The sequence below is a fragment of the Anser cygnoides genome, chromosome 5 (genome assembly GCF_040182565.1).
Source record: "Anser cygnoides isolate HZ-2024a breed goose chromosome 5, Taihu_goose_T2T_genome, whole genome shotgun sequence".
In the NCBI taxonomy this organism is placed as follows: domain Eukaryota; kingdom Metazoa; phylum Chordata; class Aves; order Anseriformes; family Anatidae; genus Anser; species Anser cygnoides.
Genome location: NC_089877.1, coordinates 7,966,171 through 7,985,586, shown reverse-complemented (window position 1 = coordinate 7,985,586; position 19,416 = coordinate 7,966,171). Strand labels below are relative to the sequence as shown.

The window sequence follows — 19,416 nt, the reverse complement described above, 5'->3', positions numbered from 1 at the left end:
AAAGCCTGAGTTTATATATTTCTTTGTGGTGCTGCTTGTTTTCATTAGGTAGGCATCCTAGCAGATTTAAAAACAAATAAGCAAACAAAACCAAACAAACCCAAATATAACCAACCAACCAACAAACAAAAAACCACACAAAGCAACTCCATTGCAAGTCAGGGATCTTTGTAGCCCCAAGCACTGTTTCTAAATTTAACAACGAACTGGATTACCTGGACTTGGGTATCTTTCAGATTCTGCTGTCACCAATAGTTATTCTGGACAGGCTGGCACAGCTGAACAGTGCTATCCGTGCTAACGATAGCCAAAGTATTGAATTACTAATTCACAGAAGAATAAGAGGGAAAAAGATTAAACTTTACAGTCTGGGATTTGTAGACAGACTTGTAAGAGTGGCAAACATCCCTGTACAGACACCAGGGGATACAGAATGACAGTGCTTAAAATCTCCAATTAACACTCCGAACATCTACTACCTCTATCACAAAAATGAAGTTGTTCAGTGGCTTCAATATTTTTTTTTCCCACTCCTCAACATGCTTCTGTTTGAGACCTTGTTTTTATGACGAAGACAATTCAATGCTGGCCTAGTGAATTGTTCAGCTCACTTTGGGAATATTTTCCTTACACATTGGGATCTGACTACATACTCCAGCTGCCTGCACAGTCTTTCTGACTCTGCAAATCTCCATTCTCTTTAATCAAGGTATTTCCTGGTTTAATGGCTGGAGCAGTTCAGCTTTCAGTAATCAGTAGCTTCGGCACAGATTGTAGGACTAACACCCACATTCCCAGTATTTAACCACAAAGCCAAAAGTTCAGCAAGAATTTCATTCTGCATCAGAAAAGCTAAACTTCTACTTAACCAATTTTCTTTCCTTCTTTCTTTTAAAATGATTTTAATAAAAGATTCCAGCCACCTTTAGGGTACAAAAGGACTTGCATAAATGCAGATTAGCACTTAGAAAGATTTTTTTGTTTCTCTTGCTTGTGACCAAACAAGGGATAACTGTTACCAGCTATTTCCTCTCTGCTGTTTCTTCATTGCAGTGACAATGCACTACCCCTGATAAGTATTCAGCCACAGCATGTCTGCTCTGAAAAACAAAGCTGCTCTCCCATCTCCTCTGTAAATGATTTGAGGAGGTTTACACCTCAGTCTAAACATCTGTGGTTACAATCCCACCCCCACATACTCACACTCCATGTTTACAAATGCAAGAACTTGGGTTTAAGCACATCGCGGCCCTGCAGTGTATCCAAGTCTCTAGACTTTTATGCCCTACATACACGGTGGAATTTCCACCCTGCATACAAAATTATTCATGACAGAAACATTGAAGGACCACCCTCCCCCTCCCTCTGCGTGAATACCAATGAGAAAAATAGCGAGAGGTTTTCTTTTCCTTCCGATCACAGGGAGGAAAGGAAATTTAAAAACAACATGTCTGGGGGAGGGGAGAGTCGCTGCAAAATGTTGAAGACCAGGGGTGTGAGTACATACTTGTATTAACATCTTCCATCCCTGGAGCTGCAGTAATTTGCATGACATTATCTACCTGGGATGTTGCTATGGTTATCACCATACATAAGTAATTACCAGGGCAAATTGCACATACAGCGCACAGATTCATGCTGTCAGAAGCAAAGGATCTTTTTATACACTTGAAAATGTAAATGTTTGAAAAAACACTAATCACACAGATTCCTGATAAGAGGAAAAATTTCAAGACTGTTCCCAGATGATCTAAAATGGTTGTTAACCATGCTTATTGGCAACGGCACCTTAAGGACCAACTCACACCATGCCCAAGCGAGCCAGACACTGCACAGACACAGTAGAAGATCAACAGAAACAGTAAAAACAGTAGGAACAGTATCCGGTAGTAGTAGTAACGGTAGTAATAACCAGAAATTAATCAGTAGAAATACTAGAAAATCCCCATCCAAATTGTTTACACTGCAATTAGATGAGACAGGTAACAAACAAGAGAAGTAGGGTATCACACAGAACAAACAAGGTTGTCAACATCATGGTACTGGCATGACTATTTTGGGTGTATTATGTCAAGTAACTTGAGTTAGGCAAGCTAGGCACCAACAGACGAAAAGAAGAGAAAGAGAAGGGAGTGATGTAGACTACACCAATGCAAAAAAAAAAAAAAAAAAGTAAGGGGATGTGGTGGTGGCATGATGAAGAAGGTCTGAACTAACAGCTGGTCATGACAGCCCAAAGGAAGTCTAATCAAAGTGGTTCTCTGAAAGTTCCCCCAGTTCCCCTCCTGCAATATTTCCACTGTCATTTGCAGGCTGGTATCATTTTTCTCTGATTTCCTAAACTCTAGCTTCCCACGTGGACTGAGACAAATTTTACAGGCCACCTAGAGTTGCACATTCCAAACCAAAGAGAGCAATTGGTACCTAACCGAATTTGGCTGAAAGTCCAAATGCAGGTTATCTAATTCTAGATCACCCAAAATAAATTAAACATAAACTTATTCTGAAATGCTGCTGCAATTACATCTCCAATAAAATATAGCACCACTGTATACAAACAGCTTGAGCTGCAGTCTATTGGTGTCAATGAACATTTTTCAACAGCTTCGATGAATGTGTTCTGTGCCCTAAGGAAAATACGAGGTTTTAAAAAATAGTGTTGCTGCTATGATCTGAGTTCAGGCAAAGCATCTTAGGCTAACTGCAATGTAAAATATGAATCACAAAATAAATTTCTATAATTTAATCTAAGGTGACTTACATCACTGACTCATATCTATCTAAACCAATCGTATGTTCTATGTACAGAGGAATACTACGATTTAGTTATTCTGAATTTACAGAGAGTAGTAGAGTTGATGAGAAAAAAATGCTGTATTTTAATTTTCTAACTTCTCAGAAAAATAAGTTCTTCTTCTGCATACCTTTGAAAATACACTTCTTACAGACATGTATCATTACCTTCTATTAATATCAGCAGAATTATCATCAAAGATCACCATTCTCCCTAACTGAGCTACAGAATATGTTTTTCAGTGCTGAAGCAGGCCCTGCTTCTGGACCTAGCCTTTCACAGTTCTCACTGGGAAACTGGGCAGTCTTATCACACTAACCCCGACAGTGACGCTACTTCACTGCACTCACCCACAGTAAATTAGGCTCACTTGTGTTTCAGCTTTCAGTCCCAGCATACCAACACTCTTTGCTACTGAAAGCACAAGAACAGGTATTAGCCAGCAACCAGTCAGGTTGCCACCATCCCTTTGGGGTCATTTACATCACCCCAGGAAAGGCACAATTAGTGATGTCCAGAAATACCGACTAAAGATGTAAGTGTACCCTTATTAGGGTAAATGCAGACTGAAGAAATAATAGGATATGGAACAAGCCATCTTTGGTTTGATCTGGGTAACTGGACTCACATGACAGGCATAGTGTAGCTCTGAGTATACTTCATACAGAATAGTTTGTTGACTGTGAATATATCAGTGAAAGAAAAAGTAAATATGTGAAGAGTGAAATGCAAGATGGAAACAGTGAGATAAATATTGTTAGATTCAGGGGAAAAATGTTATAAACAGTAAGCAAAGCTCTTTGATTTGCACTGTTTTCCAGCCCATAAAACCCTAATATCTGCCAGCATTTCATTAAAAGCTTATAAACTACCCAGCATGCCTACTGCTGCATAAATGTATTGCTAAAAAACATTGTCGATGTTGCAGACCTGGTATTCTGCAATGTATCAAAGAAACCTTATGTGTATAAAACTCAGACTCAGACACATTACCTAAAGAAATGTGGATTATGAAAACAGCACCTTAAACGCTAAACCTAATTAATGCTGATCACTCAGTAGCAGTAGGTTTCTCTCAGCAGAGATGTTCATAGTAACACTATTAAAACAGAAAATACCAGTATCACAGGGAAAAAAAAAATCAGTTTTTTAAGAAACAAGTTTTGTGGTTAAAGAACGTAAGGGAAAACTTCTATCATTTTGTGAATTGAATAATATGAGTAGAAGGCATGACTTTTCAGAGATGATTGAGAGTTTAAGGTGTTTGATGAGGTCACGATAGCCCAAGAGCAAAATCTGTGAACATTAAACTGAGTGGTACAAAAATCTAGCAACACTGAAACTGACTGGATCAACAATCGCTTTGACTGAACATAAAGTCTATTTCTCAGCATTAAAATCGAAGACTAGACTTCAGCCCTTTAAGGACAAGTAATTGCAATGCCTTTCCTTTTCCACAAAAAGTCATATTGGATCAATCAAGTTTTCATTGTTGTTACCAATGGTCCCAAACCAAGTCTGAGGAGGATCAGAACATTCATGATTTCCTGTCTTTCATAAGATCACGCATTTCAGAGCCCAGACATGAATCCAAACACAGGGCAAAATTAAAATGGTCCAATGGCCTGAACCCAAATCCCCAAGGCAAACCCGCCTGATGCCTGGAGGCTTTTAAATGAATGACCACATACATAGCTCATTCCGCATTGCCACTGCTGTAGCTCTTCTCACAGAAGTAGCTCCAAATTGTTCTGACAAACAGAACATACGAATTCATTTCTCTCCTCCCTCAAATAACTTCACATACCCCTACAAAGATCAAACATCAATCTACAATGTTCTGTCACTGACTGATGAATGAGCAGTAAAACATACCTGTTATCCATGCAGTTGACTTCCCTCTTGACTAGCAGCACACTCTAGCACCATGTGGATCAAGAAGGTAAAAATCGAGCACCTCATCACAGCCTCACCCCTGGAACAACATTAGAAACAACTTTATAGACATAGGAATTGGGGAGAGGAACACTAGAAGATTAAAAAGAAAAGCGGAGCCATATTTGAATTATTGCCCAAGTATGAAATTCCTGAAGATGTTAATGACAACTATTTAACAGGTATTTGCTTAGTGCAAGAAAAACAATACAAATGCTGTATCACAGTGGCTTTGTGAATGCAAACACAGTTGGTACGATCAGCTGAATCATTTTCAAGCTGCCACGTACACCACAGCTCTCGGCGAAACAGCACTGAAGCATTGCTCAGTCTGTGGCTGTTCAAACACATCCAGAGGCCACCACCAGGCCTAAAGCGGGGTGTGTTAGTGTTTTGTTCTCTGTCTAGACTTCAGTAACAAAGTATTTGACTGTTTAAATGTTTGCAACTTGCTCCTGCCACAAATGCAAACATTCTGAGGCAAGCATACAGCTAGATCTACATGGCTCTCTCTCATCCACAGAGTCACAAAAGGCAGGAAACAGAAAATGCGGAAGGCTTTGACATCAGCTTTTTGCTGTCATTACGGTCAAGAGTTCAGCTACACCCCACCTGTAGGTCAAAAGGATGTCCACCGCAGTAACAACAGTGGCAGGGAGGCCACAGCCTGGTTCAGCAACTTGCATGGTCATGGCACAGCCAATGGCCCGTCATAAGTACAATTTTTCTGTCCAGTGGACTGGGCTGACAAATCTGATGTTGAAACTAGTAATTCTCTCAGGTCCGAGGTACCAAAGAACAGCCAGGCTCTGGTGGCAACCTCTGCCACCTTGGGTCAGACAGTGTACAAGGTCATTAACAAGCAACAGGCAATTCTCCCTGGTTGTGAAGTTCAGGCTACAGCGTAGGAAAAGGAAATTTACTAGGTGAAAATGTCAGTTACTGCAACCTGAAGTCTCTGCTTCTACAATCTTGAGCAAAATGAATTGCAATTTACAGAAAAAGCAAATGCTTTTTTCTACACCAAATGACAAAACTTGGGTTTTCTCCTTCAGTTTCCAGGATCCTGAGTTTGCTGCTCTGACAGTTCCAGTGCCGCTGTTACGATTAGCATCCTCTAGGAGGACGCTGGCAATCTTTTTTTCCTACTGTACATTTTTGGGGTATTAACTTGGTGTTACACTCATGCACTCATGACATAGCCACGTTTGGTTTCTTTTTTTTTTTTTTTTTAACTTGTAGCTTTACTGTTGCTCATCTGGGGAAAAAGAAAAAAAAAAAGCAAAACACTTTTTTTGTTCATTCCTAACGGAGGGCCGGGAGCTCCCGGCCCCGACCTGTCCCCTTCGTGTCCCCGTGCTCCGCCCTGCAGACGTGGCGGCGGCGGGGCCGGGCCGGGCCGTGCCGAGCCGGGACAGGGCCGGGCCGGGGCCGGGGCCGGGACCAATCGCGGGGAGCGGCCGGGGAGAGGCGGGGCCGGGCCGGGCGCGATGAGCGGGGCGGCCTCGGGCGGCGCGGGGCTGCGCGGCGGGGCTCGGGCTGCGGGGCGCCCGCGGGGCATGGCCGGCGGGGCGGGATGGCGCCTGCTGCCGGTGCCGCCGCCGCTGGTGCTGCTGCTGCTGTTGCTGGTGCCGGTGCCGGGCGGCCTGGGCAAGCCGACGGCGCGGCAGGAGCGGGCGCGGCCCGGCGCCGCGCAGCAGCAGCAGCAGCACGAGGACGGCCCGGGCTTCCAGTACGACCACGAGGCCTTCCTGGGCAAGGAGGAGGCGCGGAGCTTCGACCAGCTCAGCCCCGAGGAGAGCCGCGAGAGGCTGGGGTGAGACACTGAGGCCCGGGCGGCGGGAACGTGGCAGGGGAGGGCGCGCGGCGGGGCGGGGCGGGAGGGCGGCTGCGGGCGGTGGGCGCCCCCTCGCTCCGGCTGCCCGGGCCCTGGCACCTCGGCGCTTTCTTCCTCCTCCCCGCACGGGAGCGGCCGGCCGGCCGTGGTCACTTTCCTGGCTGGTCGCTTTCCTCCGGGCACCCGGCCGCTGCACGCCGCCGGGGCGCTTTGCTGCCGCTGCTCCTCGCCTCCGGGGCGCCTGCCTGCAGCGGAGGTGCTGGCATCGAGTTGAGGCCACGTCTCTCTTCCCTTCATCGCAGCTCTTTCAGTTTAAGCCTACAGGTTTTCCACTTGTGACAACTTTGCCCGCTGCGATAGTGCCGCGCTTGCTTCCACGCTGCTCTTTGCACCTAGAAGACAATTGCCTTCTGTTAGCACTTCTCCCTCGTTTACACTTACAAGAAGTCAGATTGCTAATTAGGACTAAGTCTAACAGTTGAAAGAATTTTTTTATTTTAAATAAGACAGAAAATATTAAATGAACAGAAAGTAATTTAAAGTGTCTGTACGTTCTCACTAAGACTAGCTCTTCAGTTACTCCCCTTACAGGGAGTGGCGCTTACTCATTGTATGTCTGTAGTTCCATCACAAGCTCATGTTGTAGTGTCAGGGTTGTCTCGGAGTGACCCTGTTGGTCCTTCTGGAAGCTGTCACTGCTATTTACCTGTATCTCAGTAAGTAAACGGATGAAGCAGTTATCAGAAATGACCAATTTTTTCCACAGTTTGAAAAAGGAGCAGAAGAAACCATCTCAGTACACTCCATCTATGACTTAGTTTCCAATAAAAGTATATTGCTAACAAGGACATCTTTTAAACTGTCTATGTTTATTCTTGTGCCAGAACAGACTTTTTCAGTTGGGGATATGATTTGATGAAGTAGCTGGATTGTTCTTAAGCAGCTTTTACAAACACCAACTCAGCAAGGGAAGAAGCTTTTAGCAATCTCGCTGAGTGCACCTCAGAGAGGTGACACAGGCATGTTAGGCTGGTGACACAAGCATATTAAGCCACAGCCACAGTCAAACACCTTTTATGTGGACACGACTTAAAGACTTCCTCTGAGAACCAAAGCCCACGTTGTGGGGTGAGCATTGTGCAGCAAAATATCAGAGATGTTTTGTAAATGCTTTCTGGGAGAAAATGGGAATATATAGTCTACTGCTGTAACCAAAGCGTCTGCTACTGTTACTGTACCTTCCTTAAGAAGGATGGCAGCGTATCATCCTGTGGAATTGCGGGGCTAGACAGCAGTAACACAAAGCTACTCTCATCTTCCAGTAAACAAAAAGGACCTAGCTAGTACACAGAAGAAGCCCTGCAAGCAACTACTCACATCCTTTGTGGAGGAGCAGCTGAGCAGTAAAATCTTAGTTTGTGATCATGGCACATACCAGCCCATAATTATATCATAACCTTCGAGTACACCTGCCCTTAGGACATTCCTTGACAGAGGCATCCCTGTTCTCCCTGTCTTCCCACACTGAATCACTGGATAAGGGAAGAATCACAGATTTCCTACCTATGTGCAGTACCACAACTCAGTTGGTTTTGGAGAAGCATGACATAATCCTAGTGCAGCAGCCAAAGGCTGCATGAAGGGACTGGAGATGGGCTAAGAAGAAGAGTGGGACCCCAGTCCTTTGAACATTCTCTGTGCCATTTGTGTTGGGCCTGTCATTTTCAGCAAATACAGAAGATGCTTACAGATCCTACCAATATAAACATTTGTTATTTATTCCGAGTTTATCCATGTACAGTTGTGCTGAGCATCATGTGCAGAGGGGAAGCCTTCCACTTTTAGCCACTTTGTAGCAGTGATTTCCTTACCCCAACTTTGTTTCATCACCAGATGCATTTACAGGCTGGCAGATCTAATCTGTCTAACAGCAGGCTCTATGTACCTGTTGCATGTGTCCTCTAGCTACTCTATTCGTTTCTCACCTCATAATACTGATTGTTATCCTACCTAAGTTAAAGGGAGAACGTAAGGGTTCAGGTATTACACATTCGTACATGTAACTTCCTGGGTATGACTTGGCACTGCATGTCTTAACATGCTCCGTGAATTTTTGATATATTCAAGAATTAACTATTTAAAATGAAGGCACTAATGCCTTTCAGACAATAAACAGTAGGTCCACTACAAAACTTAGAATGATCCCAAGCCCTTTTGTAGGTAATTATCAGTATAAAATGCGAGGTTTGCAGTCCACCTTTGGGAGCCTGTAGGCAAGACTATTTCTTTGTCCCCATTCTCATCCGGAAAGCAGAGTAAAAGAGTGCATATGGATGCAATGGAGCTATAAAAACAAGAGTACAGATGAAAAAGATAAGGCACAGGACATTTTATGGTAAAGAGTCTTGACTGCTTTGCTGTTAAAAATACCAAAAAGCTGCTAGCAGAATCACTTGTTGCAACTTACTCCATTTAATAAGACAGAAATACCAGCTAAAGCAGTTAAGTCAAATTCATGGTGGAGCAAATTCATTGACAAATACAGTCCGTCATGCAGTGAAAGGGACCCCGGCAGTCAATTTCCCATGAGATTTACACAAAAGAGAAAGGTTTTCCAGTCAGTTAATTCATACTTACCTACTTTAGAAAGCAAATGCTGTAGCCCCCTTTTTTCCCCTATCACTCAGAAATACCATGTTTATGAATTCAAAAGCTGGACCCCAAACCAGTATCCGTTAAGCTCTGACTTGCAGTAGATGAAACACACTACAAACCTGATACTATCAGGTTCACATGACAGTGCTGCAAATTCAGTAGAACCTGCTGCTGTTGCTTGACTAAGGCTCAAGAAAGGACATTGCTTTACTCGCTGAGCAGTTCCCATCAGCCAGTGCCAGCTTTCCCTCTGGGGAACCAAGATGTTGAATTGCAAGGAACAGTTAAAAATTCAGAACTTTTCACTGTCTCCTTTGGCTGCCTGGAGATCTAGGGAGCTCACCTGTTGAATTTCAAGTCAGGATTTAGACAAGACAGCTCTTGCTCTTACCCATTCTTACAAATGACATATAACTAGACCAAAGGGATGGTGACTGAGGCTATGGATAATGGTCATTTTGATTATCTTGAGTTGGCGACAGGGTGGTCACCACACTGCTGGGTGCAGTGCAGCAACAGACAGTTTGTTTCTGTGGTCTCGTGAGCGGTGGTTCAAGGGTTCAAACTGCTGATGTGCCCAAAGCCAAACTGGATGTGCACAGGAGACATGGGGCTGATTCCCCCAGTTCAGGAAGAGACTACATTGTTTCTCATAGGGTGGTACCCGGGATATTATAATGCTCCAACAAATTTATATACAAGCTGTAAGGTTGAAGCTGCATTCTTATTTTAGATAAAGGTATTTTTTTATCATTTGGTATACCACTGTATCTGGGCCAAAAGCCAGTTTTACAAGCTCAAATGCAGACTGGTGGTAGTTAGCAATTAACAGGTGTCCTCATGAGATTTATAACAGAGAATCTAAATGGTGGAGGAGAGAGTTGCTTTTTTTTTTTTTTAAACAGTTTTTCAGGTCAGTTTTACTTGCAGCTGTGTGCAGAACTTTTCAAAGGTGGAAGCTTCCTTGGGAGTACCCAAGTACCTTCCCTTCTGCTGATTTCAACAGAACTTGAGGCTAGCAGCTTTACGTAGGGCAGTTGCTTGTATCCCAATTGCCAGCAATGACTGGAGACCCGCATTAATGAGTACCAGGCATTCCTGGCAATACAAGCAATATTTCTTTTATCTAGAAAAAAAAAAAGAAATGGAAAGAAGCAGAGGGACAGCAATGGAAGGGAAGACTGTAAATGGTGCACATGCTCAACATCGCACACAAAGTTGCACACACAACTCACTCCAGCCTAGCATCAGTCTGCTGGAGGGCCACAGGAGGAACTGCAGGTGTCTGCAAAATCCCAGCTTTTTCCCCTGATTGCCTCTGGCAAACATCAGTACAGGCTTTCTCCGGAGGTGAAGTCAGTTTCCTATTCTGAGTCCAGCATAGCTACCCCCTATGGACGCTGAACAGGTGCCCTGTAGTTAGTAGATAGTATCTAGAAATTGAGGTATCCTCTGAGATAGTTTGTTCACTAACTTTGATGGTTCAAATTCCAATTGAATTATTCATAGCAATATTGAATAATGAATAATATTCCTTAAGATAACCTGCAAAATTGAAGAAAGTTTTAGCCAGAAGGACAGCTTTCTAAATTTTGGGCGTTACATTTTTGTGGAAAATCAGGGCCAGAAAAGACTGCTAAAATTGGACTGACGTGCAGTTTGGTTTTCTTTTGACTCTTATGGATGCCGCTCTCTTTTTACAGGAAGATTGTGGATAGAATAGATGAAAACAAAGATGGCTATCTCACAACAGAGGAACTGAAAAACTGGATTAAACGGGTACAGAAACGGTATATCTATGAAAATGTTGCTAAAGTTTGGAAAGACTATGATCTAAACAAGGACAATAAAATTGCCTGGGAAGAATATAAACAAGCCACATATGGTTATTATCTAGGTAAGATAACGTCTTCAGATGATATGCTCAATGACTATTGGGGTTATAAGGCATGATTTCATGCCTTATAGCCAACAGGAGTTTGGTGTCACATTTAGGACTTTTGGAAATCGCATTAAATTTTATAGACACTCAGAGGTCAAAAGCACTTTTTTATTGCATTATTTCTGTATTTCAACCATTTCCACATGGGTCGCCTCTACACAGAAGGTTTTACAGAGGGCTTGTTCGATGTACTGATGAAGATTAATTAAGATCTCCTACTCCAATTAAAAAATAGATGATTTTTTAACATTAAAATTAGTATTTTTATTCAAAAACAATATATTGCATAATTAGCCAATGTTTCTCAATTCAGTCTCTCAATTTGTTAAGATTTTAGATGCTAAAATTTTAGGCTGGGTATAAGCTATAGCAAAATTATTGAATAAAATAGTTTATGTGGAGTAACATGCCTCAGGTTGGGATCAGCTATAATGAAAATCCTTAGAAATGAGACAAAAGAAACATCTATTAAAACTATACCTGATTTATTTTTTTCCTCCAACTTGCATTCCCTTTAGTTTTTCTAAGTTAACGAAGGGAAAGGAAGAGAAGAGATTACTTAAGCTAAGGGGCAATGCTGACAGACCACTAATTGGTAGTAACTGACCATGAGTACATTTCTACTGGCAATGAGAAGACAGTGTCTAGCTACCATACAGGCAGTTTTTGGAGCAAGATTCCAGTAGCAGTATTAAGTAGAAGTTCTACCCTAGATTCAGATGGGGCTTACTGCATTTTTAAAGGTAATATTTTGTCTCACATCCTTGTAGCAGTATCTCTGGGAGCCTTTCTCAGCCCTCTGTCTTTGCTCTTTGTAATCTCCAAGAGCTGGAGGACAGCTACTATATTGTGATCGTGTGTTAATAAACACTTAAAATTCACATCTGTGATTCCCAGCCTAGTCTTTTTCAAATGTTTATCTCCCAACATGAGAAAATACTCATAACAACTGCACAATTAATATCTTTGAATTCAGTTTAGTTTTCCTATTCTAAAAATTATATCAAATACCGTTCATTGTATGTCTCTAACACCCTGAAAAAATGTCTTTGTTTTAAAGTGAAAATAATTGATAGGCTCTGTGTAGCAAAGGCGTAGCAGTTCAGTAATTTCAGTCAGTCTGCCAGCTTCTGAAACCACTTTTCCTTGGTTTGCTTGCTTTTTGAAACTGGAGAGTTGTGTAGGTCATACTGATTCCTAAGAAGTATAAAACTTCTGTGAGTGAAATGTACTCCAAATACTGCCTAAGCAGTGCTTATAAAAGCAGATTAAATAAATCTATAAAGAATAATATAAGATACTGCAAAACCCTGGATTCCAACAGCGAACCTACTTAGCCATTTACCTTTACTACTAAGTCACCTTTAAAAATGACCCAAAGTGTTTGACCCTTGAATTAATTTCCAGCTTCATAGGAAAAGAAGTTCCTGTTCAACACAGCAGCTATTCTGGCAATAAGCCTTTGTATTTCTAGACTCTAACAGAGTACATGTCAGCAAATTAAGGGGCTTTATCACATTAGTACACTTAAAAAGGAACAAAATTTTGAGATTGTCTTGATTAATTTGCAGAAAATCCAGAAGAATTCCAAGATGCAACTGATCGGCACAGTTTTAAAAAAATGCTGCCCAGAGATGAAAGACGATTCAAAACTGCAGATCTGGATGGAGACCTAGCTGCCACTCGTGAAGAATTCACAGCTTTCCTTCACCCAGAGGAGTTTGAGCATATGAAAAACATCGTTGTCTTAGTAAGCAGAGCAAAACCAGTAACATTATTTTTACTTTTACTTTTCAGGTGAGCTTTGAAAAGCTTCTCTAACCTTTCCAGGCAGGGTTGAGAAAGAGGCACTCAGACACATACTTAATAGCCAGCTTGGGAACAAAAAGGGATACTTTTCTTGAAAGTACTTGATTTAGAGTTCTCAGTACAAGGAAGACTTGTTAAACACACTTAGACTACTCCTAAGTGGAAACAGTCTTGGTATGGACTTGCACCAAAATAAAAATAAAAGGAAAGGTATGCTGACATGAGGCTGCAAAGTGTGTGATGCCAGCTTCTATCTGCCCCTAACTTCAAACTTAAGCATGATGTCCAGTTTTCATTTATGTGCAGGGAGTTTTTTCAGCATGAGTCTTGTATATTTTTTGTTCAAGCAACAATTGCATCAGAGTCTGTGAGAGTAGATTTGCCTGTGTACAAGGTCAGGTCAGGCCTCAAATGTGAAATGACTGAAGAGGGGAATAGCCAGAATTGTCAGTTCTCTCTTGATTACTTCAATGCAAAACTGTTTTCCAGGAAACCTTAGAAGACATTGACAAGAATGAGGATGGTTTTGTGGATCAGGATGAGTATATTGGTAAGTCTTAAAGTTTGTTTCTTATAAAATCTCCATATGTCCATCCTCTCTCAAGTCTGCAGCAGTATTAACAAACCAAAGGTGAACAATTCTGTGTTTCAAAGTTGCCTATTTTCTACTAGTTATTTTCCTAGATTAATTAGTAAGTAAAACCCCATGTTTTTCTAAAGATTTTTGCAGTGATGCCTTATGTTTTTTATAGAAATATAAGATGGTGCATTAAAAATTAACTGTATAAAAACAGGAGCAAGATTTAAGATTCTCAAAAAAGTTGTCAAGTGCATGAAAAGTAGCTGTGCATTACTTAAATGTCAGAAAGAGATCAGCACGGGAAACATCAACAGGGCATCTGTCACAGTTACACAACTTTCAGTCACTCTAGGCAGCCAGCTACTGTCTTGCACTTAAACATACGAAAACTAAATGGAAACAAGACTAGAGATCAGCTGCACATAATACGTTTCACCCTTTTGAATTATTATGCTGATACCAAAAGCTAACATCTCCCACTGCACTCACTTTGATGGGTTTTTAATCAAGAAAGTATCACCAGGAAAGCATTAGAGCAAACTCAGATGAATCTTTCTGTTTCTAGTGGTGCTATAAAGATCACTTCTCATATAATCAGGAACAATATACACATGTTAATTAATGGCAGGGGGTTTCTTTTCCTTGTAAATTATATTTAGCCTCAGAATGTGAGTGCTATTCATTTATGACTGAAATAACAGAGCAGCATAATTTCCACAGTAATTTCAGTTCATTCAGTGACATTACCTACATATAATTATAAGGTAATTGTCAACATTTGTTACCATGTGAATGCTGTTTTTTCTTGTCTTCTATAGATAGGAACATAGAATGTTCTCGTCACGATCACCCCACATTGGCAAGGATGATAAAAATCAAATTGACAGGACGTGTCAGATGCTTCAAATAAACAATATAATTTGCACTTTAAAAATGCAAAAAAGAAAGTGAATGTGTTGTCTGAAGTTTCTTTATGAGTAGAGGAAAACTGCTTAAAATATTCCTACTTCCCATTTTCAGATATAATTCTTTTCTTTTTGATCAAATTGAGGTTAAAAACAGAAAGCTAAATCTCTTCTTTGGTAGTTTATAAGGAGCAATCAAAAAGTCCAGAAACTGCAGTCTCTGGATCAGGTATTTGATGGGGAAATCTGCTGAAGGTTGTAGAATGATTACTCCCTCCCCACTTCTCCCTCCCATTTTGACTTCTACAAAATTTGGTTTAGATTTTATAAAAGCAGCTAAGCAGAATATCCCTTGTCATGTTAAGCATAGAGAACTAAATTCTCACTGTGCCAGTGTACAGTGTATTTCAGGGACACTGTGGACAGTTCTACCAACAGGGATCTTCAGCGTAGTACACATCCTCCAACTGCAGGGCAAGGGGAGGCTATTCTTAGATTTGAGATCTATATTTTCACTTCCTATGGATACCTGCAAGCCTGTGACCCTGAGACCACCCATGTGGGGTGCACTTTTCCTTAGCGTATTCTTGAAAGCCAGACCCACAAGGCATAGGAGTACCATCTATAAAACAAGCTTTAATACCAATAGAAAAATGGAAGGCTTGAGGAATAAGCAGCCCTGATGAGCAGAAAACAGTTGATTAGCCACACTGACCAGAAGGATAAAGTGAACACACTTATAATTCTTGAAGGACTTTTACTACTAGTAATTTGGAAGGCCTGTGACGTAAAGGACAGATACAAATCAATACTTGTTCTTAATAATCACTGCTACTCTCCCAAGCCTGTTTATACAGGTAGCAGCTGCCACGGTAGTGTTTTCCTACTGATGCTTCTTAAATATAACACGGGACTAATGTACAATGTACAGAGCAGCTCACGGACATAATCTATGCATCCTATGTCACAAATGGTACTCCCTCCCAACATACCAAGCTATGGCAAGTGCACTGCGTATAGTTTCTCATAGACAGAGCATACCACTGATGCAGGACATTCTTTCCGGGTTTTTCTTTGTAGAATAATACCTTCTAGTGGAGTTTGCTGCAGAACTGTATGGTTAAAAAGGACTCCTTTTCTAAGATGGATTTCTCTTAAACAAACCTCTCTGAAAGCAGGATAAAAGCATTCACTTCTATTTAGCAATTTTTGTTTTCCTGCGTTTCCCCTGTGCCTTTTATTCTCTCAGCCACTCTGCTGGCTGAAGTCTGATTTTATCCACGGAGACATTTGCTGGCAGGGACAAGATAAAATTGCTACATCCCTTTCTCCTCATGTGATGGAGCTCAGCCCTAATGCTCATGATTGCAATTTAACAATAGATCCTTAAAGATTTTTTTTTACTCAAATTAAAGTGGCTGAAGGCCTTTGGACAGGTTCACCTTTCATAAAAGTGCACTGTTTATGAGGCTAATATACTAGGGTAACGTAAGAACAGACAGTCACCAGCAGAGAAGAAGTAGGCCTGAAAGAAGATATACACAGCTACTCTACACCCCACAGTTCATATTCTGTACAAAGAAATGCTGTGCGAAGAGTTAAAGGTTTAGTCTTCCTCTGAGGAACACCGTGCAAATGTCTTTAGTTTATGCATAATTTTCAAATTAAGTATGACTTGAGTGAGACCTTTATTTCCTTTCCAGCTGATATGTTTGCAAATGAAGAGGGTGGACCAGAGCCTGACTGGGTGATTACAGAGCGTGAGCAGTTTTCAGATTTTCGTGACCTCAACAAGGACGGGAAGATGGACAAGGAAGAGATTCAGCACTGGATTCTCCCACAAGACTACGATCACGCACTAGCCGAAGCCAGGCATTTAGTCTATGAATCGGATGTAGATAAGGTACTTAGAGTTCTAGTGTATTAAGAAAAAAAAAAAGTAACATTAAAAAAACAAACAAGAAGAACCACTTAAACATAATATCAATTAGCAAGAAGTGATTACTAATAATTTTTCTTATTAGTACACTTTAAATGGAGTTTTAGAGGCTAGACGTGCTAGTGCCTTAATGTATTAATGCAAATTTCAGTTGGTAGGGTAAGAATCACAAATGAGTAAAACACAATTTAACTCTAGAAGTTGGCTTTCATTAGGTTACATAAAATCTTCTTAAATCTTTAAGTTTTAACACAGTAGAAATATTTTTTCTCTTTAAGAGTGGTCATAGGTTTTGTACATTAATTTAAACTACAAGAGGAAAAAAAGATATGTTACCTAGGAGGTAGGAAAAAGCCCAGGTTTCTATACTGAAGCATACATCTTTGCCTTAAAGACTGGCTCAATACATCCACTTCCTCTAACATTTCAATAAGCAGTTTGACCCAACTGAAGCCAGTGGGACTTACGACTTCCACTTGGATCAAAATCTCACTCACCATGACAGCTAAAATGATTCCTGAATCTTTAGTCTGCCGCTTTGTAGAGCTCTTGTATGTCTGTGCTGGTGTGTCCTTTACTTAGCTTTGAAAAAGTTCTTACAGAGATTTTATTTTCCTCCCACCAGGATCAAAAGCTGACAAAAGAGGAAGTTCTAGACAACTGGAATATGTTTGTTGGAAGTCAAGCTACTAATTATGGGGAAGACCTCACAAGAAACCATGATGAGCTATGATAGTGTGCCAAGCAACATGCCACAGACCTTTTCTCCACTTTACTGAAGTCACCGGGTCCATCCCCTCTTATAGGGGAAGATGGGCAAGGGACGCACTCACGACTGAATGACTTGCATTAATATATTTCTAACATGCCAGCTTATTACCTCAGAAACTGCATAGAAATAGCATTTTAGTCTCTTCACATGGTTAAATACAATATCTAATTACTGTAGTTCTATTTTTGGAAAAAACGTAGTATATTGGAGCCTAACCTGGGAAAGACACTTAAAACAACTCCAAGGACCTTTAATAATAATACATTTTCTTCAAATACCCATTTTTACCATAGTGAAATGCAGCTAGGATTAGAAAGAAACCTAGTTTTTGAAATAGATGAGGTTGTTTAGCTATCTTTTTTAATAGCATATAACAATTTAACAATTTAGAATTATAGTTTCACTCTTCTATACAGAGAAAAGATTTAACAAGTTCACCGGCCTTTTTCTCCACACTCCATTTTTCTCTCCTAGTTTGGGCCGGAGGTAACCAGCAGCCCTGTGGGCCATACCTTTACAAGGGCAACTTATACAACTGGCCCTTCCCTCTAACCCCCATCGCAGCGCAGAGGCAGCACACGTGGCCTAGCACCCATGCTGGCATTCCTCGGCAAGGGTTGTAGAGTTCATAGTGACAACTGTTCCTTCTGACAACAGAACAACATACAATTGTTTGTGGGCTGCTAGTTATGCTGTTTCCTGGGAGGAATTATGCCACATGGAGCATAATTTATCTCACGCTTTTCGCACTTTACCCAAGCCATACTCTTGTTCACACAGTGTGAATGGCAGCAGTTCTGTGATGGAGAAAGAATGAGACATATCACCCCTCTGGGCCTTCTGTCTTCTGTGCCACATCAGGGGACAGATTCATGTGGCTACAGTTCTAGTTTTGTATGTATGTACGTATAAGTACGTGATACTGAAGCAACTACATGGAGACAGCTTTCCTTCCAAAGAAGGGAGTAAGCTTTCCACACAGGTGCTTTCTTTTTTACTGTATAATGTGAGCTGTTACATATATATTTTTATATACCTAACTCAGATAAGTTTGGTTGTTTTTAAATGTACTGGTTTTAAAATATGCATGATAAAACCATTACTTCTTTTTGATACTATGAAGGTGCAATAACACTAATACAGACTAGCGTAGAGAGATGATGTGAAATCAGGAACCAAGCATTTAAAGCCAGTAGTTCCTCAAGCACTGGATCAATGACAGGTCCTGCAGCACTGGCTGGTCATCTACAAACAGCAGCTGGGCATATGGCACCAACTGTTTCTTCTTCACCTCATTAAAATAAATAGAAATAAGTCCAATGTATATAGTTGCTATCGCTATTACTAGAATCTGTTCTGAACACTAAGGTCACATAAGAACTGTGGTTAAATATTTTAATTTCAATTGAAGATAATTCTAGATTACACACTCTGGCAGAGATTACATGTTCTTGCTAGCATAATTATTAAGCTTTTGGTGTGCACTTATGACATTGCCAGCAATGTCTCCTAAAAGTCCCTACCTCTTCCACTAACATACAGTAGGACAGATGTCATAAGATATAAACTGTTTTTGCTTTTCCAGTACTTCCATGTCAAAGTAATACCTAAATGCAGTGTTATCTAAGAAGCAATAAAATTGTATTTTGGCACATGTAAAACATTACCTGTTTTGTTTATTGTTTGGATTTGGAAAGTCTTAGTATATTCCATAATCATAACAATCTTGAGAAGGTGGGTTTTCTGTTTGTTTTTTTGCAGTCCTTTCATACTAAAGTTTGACATTTTTATATTTTAGTAACAGAACTGCTGTGCTCTCTCTGCACTTGGATCATCTTCCATTGTTTCAGGAAACAATACCTTAAAAGACCTCAGAAAAACAAACAAAAAACTTGTTTCCTGCAAGTGAAACTGCAGCCCAGACTAGATGGGAAGCTAAGGATTTTCACTGGCGCCCAAGGGAAGGTTGTTTGCTAACTCTTGTTGAAATTCAGTGGGAGTTGGGTGCTGAGACACTAAGCATCATTGCCTTCAGCTAAACATGACACTTCCAAATCCACTGCATTCTGTCCCAACAAAAAACTGCATCTCAGCTTTGACAAGCAATCACATCTTCTTCCACATTACTCAATAAATTTGGAATGAAATTAGCATCAAATGAGAGAGAAATCATGTTCCTGTATTTGTTCTCAGTTTCTATTAAAGCTTGGAACACATTCGGCAGTTTCTAGTATAAAACTATGCTTAT

The 19,416-nt window shown here is 40.8% G+C and overlaps 1 protein-coding gene and 2 long non-coding RNA genes across 4 annotated transcripts in view; 1 reads left to right on the top strand and 2 right to left on the bottom strand.

The window, feature by feature from the left end:
* LOC106033867 (uncharacterized) overlaps positions 1 to 6,010 on the bottom strand; it is a 28,481-nt gene extending 22,471 nt beyond the window's left edge. Inside the window, exons 1-2 of the long non-coding RNA XR_001205617.3 lie at positions 5,342 to 6,010; positions 4,670 to 4,769 (exon numbers count right to left, since the gene is read on the bottom strand). This is a non-coding gene — a long non-coding RNA (uncharacterized lncRNA). The remainder of the gene's footprint in view (positions 1 to 4,669; positions 4,770 to 5,341) is intronic.
* A 194-nt stretch (positions 6,011 to 6,204) lies between these two features.
* On the top strand, positions 6,205 to 18,829 carry RCN1 (reticulocalbin 1). Its single transcript, XM_048046747.2, has 6 exons — positions 6,205 to 6,545; positions 10,925 to 11,118; positions 12,735 to 12,913; positions 13,462 to 13,522; positions 16,161 to 16,360; positions 17,022 to 18,829. Exons 1-6 carry the CDS (start codon positions 6,220 to 6,222, stop codon positions 17,127 to 17,129), a joined length of 1,068 nt encoding a protein of 355 aa, XP_047902704.2. The 5' UTR covers positions 6,205 to 6,219; the 3' UTR covers positions 17,130 to 18,829.
* Positions 6,575 to 19,416, bottom strand: part of LOC106033857 (uncharacterized) — a 59,605-nt gene continuing 46,763 nt past the window's right edge. Inside the window, exon 6 of one of the 2 annotated variants that reach the window (XR_010831716.1) lies at positions 6,575 to 6,958. This is a non-coding gene — a long non-coding RNA (uncharacterized lncRNA). Of the gene's footprint in view, positions 6,959 to 7,169; positions 7,273 to 19,416 lie in introns of those variants that run through there. The other variant, XR_010831715.1, reaches the window with a different exon arrangement.